General features: G+C 48.4%; 3 protein-coding genes across 3 annotated transcripts; 1 reads left to right on the top strand and 2 right to left on the bottom strand.

Moving 5' to 3' along the window:
- Nucleotides 1-35: 35 nt before the first annotated feature.
- On the top strand, nt 36-1640 carry DFL_005011 (uncharacterized protein; the record flags this gene model as incomplete). The annotated part of the gene is made up of 2 exons (XM_067634204.1): nt 36-1499; nt 1563-1640. 2 exons carry the CDS (start codon nt 36-38, stop codon nt 1638-1640), a joined length of 1542 nt encoding a protein of 513 aa, XP_067492294.1.
- Nucleotides 1641-1851: 211 nt separating this feature from the next.
- DFL_005010 (uncharacterized protein) lies at nt 1852-2880 on the bottom strand (the record flags this gene model as incomplete). Its single annotated transcript, XM_067634203.1, has 1 exon — nt 1852-2880. One exon carries the CDS (start codon nt 2878-2880, stop codon nt 1852-1854), a length of 1029 nt encoding a protein of 342 aa, XP_067492293.1.
- A 917-nt stretch (nt 2881-3797) lies between these two features.
- On the bottom strand, nt 3798-8167 carry DFL_005009 (uncharacterized protein; the record flags this gene model as incomplete). The annotated part of the gene is made up of 8 exons (XM_067634201.1): nt 3798-4325; nt 4376-4756; nt 4812-4961; nt 5018-5452; nt 5539-5986; nt 6063-6248; nt 6310-6665; nt 6716-8167. The coding sequence occupies 8 exons, from the start codon at nt 8165-8167 to the stop codon at nt 3798-3800; spliced, it is 3936 nt and encodes a 1311-aa protein (XP_067492292.1).
- Nucleotides 8168-9431: the final 1264 nt, after the last annotated feature.

Below are 9431 nucleotides of genomic sequence, written 5' to 3'. Positions count from 1 at the left end.
GTTTTACATTTCTCCATCACCTTCTTTTTCACACAATGGCGGGAATCATCGATTCAACTCTCGAAGCCCTCCACCTCAAAGACTCTACCGTTCCACCCTCCGACGAGGCTGTCTCCGATCTTAAAGGCAAATACTCCGCCGCCGGCCAAGCCCACGTCTTCAACTTTTACGACTCTCTCACCAATTCTAACAAACTCGCGTTATTCAACCAATTGTCCGACATAAACCCAGCACGCACCTCCGAACTCGCAGAGAAGGCCCTAAACCCCGTCAAAACCTCTGCAGACGATGCAAAGCCCGAGATCGAACCTCTACCTGCCCAAGCTCGAGCTTCGACATTGGACTCTTCCAAGGCAGATCTGGATAAGTGGTACGATGAAGGTCTCGAGTTGATTGCCAGCAACAAGGTCGGTGTGATCTTGATGGCTGGAGGGCAAGGAACCCGTTTGGGCTCGAGTGATCCCAAAGGCTGCTATGATATCGGCCTCCCATCCAAGAAGAGCCTTTTCCAAATCCAGGCCGAAAGGATCTCAAAAATCCAAAGCCTGGCAGACGAATACAAGGGCGTGAAGAAAGGTGTCAAGATCGCACAGATTCCATGGTACATCATGACTTCCGGACCTACTAGGAAACCAACGGAGGAATACTTTGTAAAGAACGACTACTTCGGATTGGATCGGAGCCAGGTTGTCTTTTTCGAACAGGGCGTGCTGCCTTGTATTTCCAACGACGGGAAGGTCATTCTGGAGTCCAAGTCGAAGGTTGCGGTTGCACCCGATGGCAACGGAGGCATCTACGCCGCACTGGATAAATCCGGTATCCTCGAGGACCTCAAGACCCGAGGCATCGAGCACGTACATGCGTACTGCGTCGATAACTGCCTTGTCAAGGTTGCCGACCCGGTGTTCATTGGCTTCAGCGCCCTCAAGAGCGTCTCGATCGCTACCAAGGTTGTAAGAAAACGTAATGCGAAGGAGTCGGTCGGCCTCATCATCCTGAAGAATGGCAAGCCGGATGTTGTCGAATACTCCGAAATCGACAAGGGGATGACGGAGGAGTTGGACCCTGAGAACAAGGAGCTGCTCAAGTTCCGAGCCGCAAATATCGTAAACCACTACTACTCCACCGAGTTCCTCAATACGATCCCGGAGTGGTCCGACAACCTCCCGCATCACATCGCCCGCAAGAAGATCCCCTACTTGGATACCGAAACCGGCGAGCAGGTTAAGCCTGAGAAACCGAACGGGATCAAGCTTGAACAGTTTGTGTTTGACGTTTTCCCCATGCTTGATTTGGAGAAGTTTGCATGTTTGGAGGTGGCCAGGGAGGATGAATTTTCGCCGTTGAAGAACGCGAGGGGCGCCGGTGAGGATGACCCGGATACCAGCAAGAGGGATATCATGGCTCAAGGAAAGAAGTGGGTCCAAGCTGCCGGTGGACAGATCTTGAGTGAGGATGCAGACAATGATGGAATCGAAGTTTCCCCATTGTTGAGTTACGTAAGTCGATATTCCTGGTTTCCCACAAGTCACCACCTAGATGCTAACGAAGATTCACTACAGGGCGGAGAGGGTCTGGAGTTCCTGGGCGGTAAGACCATCAATGGACCCGCATTGATCGTTCAACCGGGTGAAGTTTAAAAACGAAGTGCGACTTGTGGAATATCGCTGCAGCTATTGGTCAAGCACTGGTTTATGAGTTTTGTGGAATCTCAAGGGAAAACCTTCGCTTTGAAAACTATAAAACATATATATATTACAAGATAGAAGGTGGAAGAAATGCTAGTAAAAATCTACCCATCAGGGTCCCATCAAGGTCCCGTTGAAATATAGTAGAAATGGCGGTGGGAGATCACTCAGCCTTTCCTTCTCGTTTCCGTTTCTTCTTCTCTTTCTTCTCCTTCCGCCGTCTTTTCGACTCCTCGTCATCCGAATCTTTGCCGTGAAGCTGTGTAATCTGCCTTTCCGAAGCCCCGGCAGCAGTTACCGCATGCTCAGGCTCGCTCTCGGTGATATCCGGGACGTCGTCATCCTTAAAGCTACCTTCCAACGACAACATGCTTCCTTCAGCCTTCACAGCTGTGACCACGAATTTCCGAAGCCCCTCCACCTCATTCCCTTCCGAATCAAACCATCTCCCCATAGCCTTGGTCAAACCCTCGATTGGATCTGTCCCGCCAACCGGCTTTTGCTTCTCCCTCCTCTTTCTTCCGTCACTCGTATAAGCCTCGTCCTCCACCTCACCGGTCACGCTCGCATCGTCTTCTTTCGCCACCACGAACTTCCAATCTTTCGGAATCCCTGCCTGGGTCACGGAAACGCTGAAAACATTCCCATATAGCATCCCCAGATGACTGGGCGACACGTTGTTCACGTACCCTTCGAGCACCATACCCACTGTCGGCTTCCACACCATGAACTCCACAAGGCACCATACGAAGGCAAAGGGTGATTCGCCTAGGATTTTCGCAGCGGGGGATTGGAACCGTAGGTTCTGGTGAAGGAGGACGACACCGTCAAGAGTGCTGTCGTATTTGAATACTAGAGGGTCAAGGTGGTCGCGTTGTATACCGATTTGTGGGGTTGCGGAGTATGCCGGTGAGATGGAGAGGTAGCGGGAAGCGGTGGTGAGGGCGTATGGGGAGGATATTCCTGCGGACTTGAGAGATCGTGAAGAACGATTCGCTGTTGATTTTGAGGACGACATTGCGGAATCTATATCGTTGGTTCGAGGGGACGGTTGTTCCGCCGGAGGAGCTTCGGATGGGTCTCCGAGCTTGCGCTTTTTATTGGTTCGTTCCGATTTACTCGTCGGGTCGGCGTCTTTTATCTTGTGCTTCTTGTGCGATTTTTCGGTTGATGGAGGAGCGACTTCAGCCATTGCTCTTCCTCGACGGCCCGCAGGAATTTTCTCAGAGGTTGTTGACGATGAATACAGCTCAACGAAGGGATGTCAATTTGATTTGTTAATTTGGTGGAACCCTTTGCGGTCTAAGTGGCGTCTTCTATAATGAGCGACAGGTTGAGGTTAATGTCGAAGTCGAAGTTTGAAATTGGAATTGCTTGGTGATGCTGCAGCAAAAAAAAAATAAAAAAATTAAGCGACCTGGCGACACAGTATCGTCCCTGGTATCCAACAGGCTTCCCGCATGTCACGTGACTTTTATTCGATCCGGGCCGGTTTGGACACCATCTGCGGAGTTCATGAAATTTATCTAGAAATGTGCATTTAGGCATTCCGAAATCAAGTCGTCTGGTGCGGAAATGGGCGTCGCGGGGCCGATTTCATGCGACAGGAGATATCATGATATCGACGTGGGGTTGCGGGCATCTCAAGTGGGTGCTTGGTATTGATTGCGACATGCAAATTACTTATGACTAGCGGGATAATAACGGAAGAGGCTTAAAAAATATATTATAAAAAAAAACTACATCAACAGGCTGATCGTGGTCGTGGTATGATTATGCGTAATGTAAAATCGAACGAGCGCGAACATGTACACTTGGTTTTCATCAGAAAAGAAAACGAAGCCCGATGGCAAAAAAAAAGCTCCCATAGCCCCTCCCAAACGCCGCCAGTAAGTACCTCGAGTATCCTTTCATTCCTCAGAGTCAGGGCTGTTCTGGAGCAATGCTCATCAATATATGAGATCCAAAAAGAAAGAAAAAATTGTGTAGACATGCATGCCGCGTAAAACATATCGTGTGATGAGGTAGGAATGAAACAACCGAAACCGTAACCCACATTAAGTAGAATGGAAATAAATAAGTATCTTGGCACAAGGATGGCTTCCCATTCTATCTCCTCCCGAGGCCGCCCATCCCGCCGGCCGTCATTCTCCCGGCGCCAGCATTGATGCTCTGGGCTACGATGGCTTCTGCTGCTCGTTGCGCTGCAATCCTCTCCTTTTGCTGGGATCTTGCTCGCAAGTACCCTGCAGCATCGGGCCTCATTCGTAATATTCTCAGAATCATATCGTCGCTGGCTTCCGCTTGCGCCTCCTTCCTCTTCTCTTCCTTTGCTTTCCGCATCGTCCCCAAGTTTCGATTCATCAGTACAGACTTTGACCGTTTTGCCATCGGAACGCCTAGGAGCAGAGCGCCAGACCCCGGAAGTCCTAAGTTTAAGCTCTTCTGCTTCTCAGCGGCCCTTGCGGCATTTTGCGCAGCGATACGCTCAGAAGTACGTATCAAATTCTCAGAAGAGTCAAAGTAGAAAAATCCAAGGGACTGCAGATCGTGGTACTTTGGTGATTTCAAGACATCGACGGGAACACCGGTTGATTGGCCTTGTTCATCCGGGGCGTTGAAGAATTCAAACAAAAACTAAAATATGTTAGCATCCTTCTTTATTCGTTGACAGGGTAGCCGCATACCTTCAGCCATTTGAACACAACATCGAGCTCCTGGTTAGAGAGTGGCTTTTGGTTTGATGGCTTGTCGGACAAGGGTGGCACCATCAGGGTCTCGATCGTAGCAAGAACTTCTTTCCAAAGTTTGGCCATAACATTAATCAAGGCTTCGTGGGTCAGAGTCTTGTCTAAGATTTCGAAGTTTTCGTTGAAATATGTGAACAATGGCGTCAGGGCGTTAGCGACATCGTCGTCGGTTGGTCCCGCCTTGATAACAGACTGCGGGCGATTCGATCCAAACCCTGTTCGACTAAAATAGCTTGACACCGAAGCTATGGAAATACCCGGGTTTAAGATGGATTTGAGTGATTGTTTCGATAAGCAGTGTTTAATGAATGGTGCGCACTGCGTAGCGTTAGTAAATATCACGGGGTTCAGATGATGTAAATGCTAGTTTTACCTTGTCTGTGATTTGCCTGGCCATATCTCGTTCTGTGCGCTTAAGTGTCCTGAAAGCTCGGCCAAAATAAAATTGAATGTCATCTCGTTCCCCTTCCATGCTAATCTTGAGCAAAAGCCGGCCTTGTGTATCAAGGTCCAACCAATATTCCTAACCATAACGCATTAGCCCTCCGAAACTGCCTTATATATTGGTTTAAGAATTACCCTTGGCTCATAATCCCCAAAATACGAAGGGTCGAGCTTAATCGGTGCCCTCCCAACATAATCATGTTCCCCGACAGTATCATGGTCCCAGATAGTCGCGGTGAGCAGCACCGGTCCGCCCGTAGTGATTTCGACAGTTTCATCGAACCTGGGGTTAAGAGTGGAGTACATAACTCTCGTCTTTGCTAATCGTTTGTGGTACTCATCTCCTAGGACAACATATGGATCACTCAATCCATTAATATCGCAGGCCTTGAGGTCTTCGGCTTCGACGATCTTGATGGTGAAGAGATACTTGTTGGACGATTGTTTCTTCGGTTGGTAGACGGGTGTGTTTTTAGCAATAATTGCAGCACACCGGTCGGCATTTATTGACTTTTCGATCAAATCGAGCTGGTGGATTGCGTATTCGACGTTGTTGAATTTTACGCAGGTCTAGATAGCGCTGTGAGACTTGGCACTGGAAAAAAAATATATATAAAAAAAAAAAAAAATAAAAAAGTAACACAAAGATATCTTACCTCAGGCAAGAAGTTAAACGGCTCAACTTTCTCCTTGCTATTGAAGTAAGCGAGCAGTTTTTCCTTTTGAGTTTTATTCCTAGCCGCCTCCTGCTCCGGCGTCACGCGGTCCATCTCTTGGGTGAACAAGGTCTCGACTTTCTCGCAATAGTACATCAACCCTGTGCCTATTGACTTGGAAAGTGCAGTGAAGAACTTGGCTTCTTGGTATTCGTCAGCCCAGTTCAGATCTTTGAGTGCTTTGATGTTCTGTATAAAAGACCGGAAAATATCTTCAACCGATACCGAGTGCCGGTCGTTTGCCATTGTCCCGTTCTCCGACTTGACTTTAAACTCATCCCCTTTCAAAGCATTGTCGACCCACTCAAGAATCTTGACGTCTATGTTACTTAGCCATCTCCAGACAAAATCCTGAATCATCTGTTCAATGTCGAACGGGAACGGGTTCCTAGAGGAGGATTCGACAGATTAGTAAAGATAGGAACCTCCCTTAATTGGCTTAGGTGGATTAAAAGGCGCCTAACTTGATAACTTGACTGTAGATATCCCTAACTTCGATTAGACCTTGGTACATGTCAAAAGCATCTTGGATATCGAGTTCTTCTCCCTTTTCTTGTGACGAACGGAATATCCCTTTGATAATATTCTCTGCATCTTCTGCAAACGCTGGGAATATACCTTCAATCGTAAGGAAATCGATTTTTACTTTCCTAAATAAAGAGTCGGTAATCAGCAATAGTATACCCATCAGACTACACGGTGCATTCGTACCCAAGGATAGGCTCCGGAAACTTCTTAGAAAGCCGTTTTATCAGGCCAATAAGCTTCTTTCCAAGCTCAACAATGTGGTACATATCCCATTCTTCTCTATTCTCGGGGATATCCTTCGTGAATCCTGAATACACTTCTTCTGCGCGAACTTTGAGACCATCCTTCACGGAACCGATGAAGGTATCCAAGTCCTTCCCTGCCGAGAAGAGCGGGTTCGGGTAGAGATGATTCGTCAAGATGTACATGTATTCGTCAAGAGAAGGCGGCTTGAGATCGAAACACTGCATAACAGCATGGTACAGCTCCCTTAAGATATTATCGTAGAAGGAAGATAAGTTTTTCCGTTGAAGTGTTTGCTATGGCAACTGTTAACACGCGTCATCAACCTTTGCAAGGGTAAGCTTACATCTGGAATTGTCCATTGCTCCCAAGGAGTCGCAACGGCTCCTTTAATGTATTCGAAGGCCTTATCTACCGTGTCAAGATCTGCCCTTGATTCGGCATACATTTCTCGAACGAGCCCGAGAACCATAATGCCCTTGGTGAAAGCAGGTATCCGCCAACGAACAGAGCAGGCGTCTATCAGTGAAATCTCTTCGAAAGACAGCACCGGTGGTAAAAGCTCGTCACTTTCGCCCTCCGCAGCGGACCCTGCGTGGTTATCAAAGCACATCTTTAGGAGAACGCGGAAGTACTCCTTGGGGTTCGGTGGGATGAATGTGAATATTCCTTCTGCGCCATCCGTATGCGATTGAAACCCATTTACCTGGTCCCCATTGATATCGATGCTAGCTAGGCCGGGATTGGCCGTTACCATGGCCTCTTGCATCAATGGAATATACTCCAATTCTCCAGCCTTCCAGGCTTCGTAACCTTCGTCAGTATCGAAGTCATCAGCCGTTAGCGTGGCTTTGGCACCAGCATGAATTCTAGCCCCGTAGAGTTTGAGCTCCTTCATAGCAATGGTATCACTCCAGGCCTGACGGTTCCTGTTGATGTCATTTTGAGCCTGGGTTAAAGAAATGCGGAATATTCTCGCAACGGTTTGCACGTAGGGCATTTCTCGAACATCGTATGATAAAGGAACTTCTTCGGTAATCTCGGCTGGCTGTTGGGCTGTGTTTTGCGCGTCCACCAGGTTTTTGTCATGCGCGAGCATTCTTGACTCGAGGGTCGATAGTTTATTTACGAGTTCGGAGTGCCCAGACGCCCATCCATTATCCTTTAGACACAATACTATCAACCGAATGAACAGTGCAACATGGCGATCAACCAGCAGGCCGACGTTTTCCTTCGTTACGCCCACCAGGCCACCGGAATGCACAGCTAGCTGAAGTTCATTCGTGGCACGAGAGATGAAGAGCAAAATCATATCCTCTGCTCTCCGACTCTTATGCAAGACCTTTCTTCTTTCTGGGTCGATAAGTTGGTTTAGGAACACGGCAAAAGTACGCTTTACGAGTGGATCCTTGTATTCTTTCCCCGGCTCTCTACCAATGATCGTCCCTTCTAGCCTTCGCTGGAAGACGGTGACGAAATCGACTTTTGGTAACTTTGCAGACTTGGATCCACTTGAAAATTCCGCCAGAAGGGCACCTGCGGAACTAGAGTAGGCGGAGGTGGGTTTGGGAGTCGGCTGGGTGACAGCCACTCGCTTGCGCGGCTGGAGGAGATAATTAAGGAAGCCGATCCGCAGAGCATGGCTGTAAACGTGTTCGGGAGCGGCCTGGTGGCCGGCCACACGACGAGCACTCACGATGGAGGCATGGCTGTTCTGCCGGTTTTGGGGGTAATAAGCGGCATTTTCGGGTTGGGCATAGTACCCCGCAGCATCATGGGTCGACCATCGCTGCGCCATGGTGACCGAAATCGCCTTATGGCAGGCTGATGGCGGCCGGTGAGGAGCGTTCGGATCTGGAGAAGAGGTCGCCGTCGTTGGTTAGTATTTTGGTTATCAAAAAAAAAAAACGGAGTAATCGTTATGACGGGTTGGTGGTAGATTCGCATGGACAATCTTACATCGTTAAACGAGCTGGCCAGTAACAGAGATGATGAAAACACGAAAACCGAAGATGCAAGACGGTAAAACGACAGGTGCTTGCGAGCGTTGATAGAATAGCAAACGGGGTAAATGGCAGACGTCAATATCAGGTTGGGCCGCACCAGAAGTCGGCTGTGGTGTCGGGGAAGCCAGCAAGCCAGAAAGGAATGTTGTTTGTTGTTCAGCTGCCAAATTGGAAGCAGATGCCAATTCCCACTCCGAAAGTTCTCCTTTAGATGGATACCATACGGCCTAACGACGGACACCGTACTTACACCGCGGGAGTTATTACTATTATCGCTACAAGCGACGGGTATTACATTACACGCAGCGAGACGGGCTGGATCGGATTCGTTCGTGATGGGAATAGGATATCTAGGATATTGGAATCGATTGATTAGGGTGATGTTGGAGTCGACAAGCTGACATAAAGACCAGTACTTACATCAAATACACAAGTGTTTACTAATTAGTACACCCTGAGGCTTCCAGCCCTGTCCCAAGCTGTTGAACAAATGGGTGAGCTAAGGGTCGGCTAACTTGGCTGGGATACTTTTTCCCAAGCTTCTTTTGGCTCCTGGGCCGTCGACTGTACTTCTGCCACGATGCTGACACGACCGTACAAATGCTTGAGTACCTCTTGGAGTAGGTATTTATGTACATGAGGTGTTTACCTAGGTACCTAAGTAGTTGACACAATAAAAACTTAAGAAGTCGAGCCCTCGCTGGCGTCAGTAGGTAGCACAAGATAAGATTGATATCCGCCATCTATAGTACAGTACAGCTTACCACGGAAATCTTCCACGCGTCAAATTAAAATTAAAACCAATATAGGATATCGATATCGGATATCGATATCGGGTATCCTAGGCATAAGAAGTGCTCTACGGGCCTTTCCTCGATCCAGCTCAGATGCATCGTTAACGTCTTGGAGCCGACTTGCGTACCTAGCTAGTAGTCTCGGCCCTGCATGCTGCCTAAAATATGAATGCCAGCAGTCAGCATGCTTTGCACATTTCTGGCCCTGAAGGCCTTATCGGCGTTGTGCATATGCTGTAGGGGTGTGGAAGTATGTAGATGA

This window comes from Arthrobotrys flagrans, assembly GCF_004000055.1.
Source record: "Arthrobotrys flagrans strain CBS H-5679 chromosome Unknown unitig_0, whole genome shotgun sequence".
Taxonomy (NCBI): domain Eukaryota; kingdom Fungi; phylum Ascomycota; class Orbiliomycetes; order Orbiliales; family Orbiliaceae; genus Arthrobotrys; species Arthrobotrys flagrans.
The sequence above is the reverse complement of the archived record's forward strand: the minus strand, read 5'-3'. Positions and strand labels throughout refer to the sequence as shown.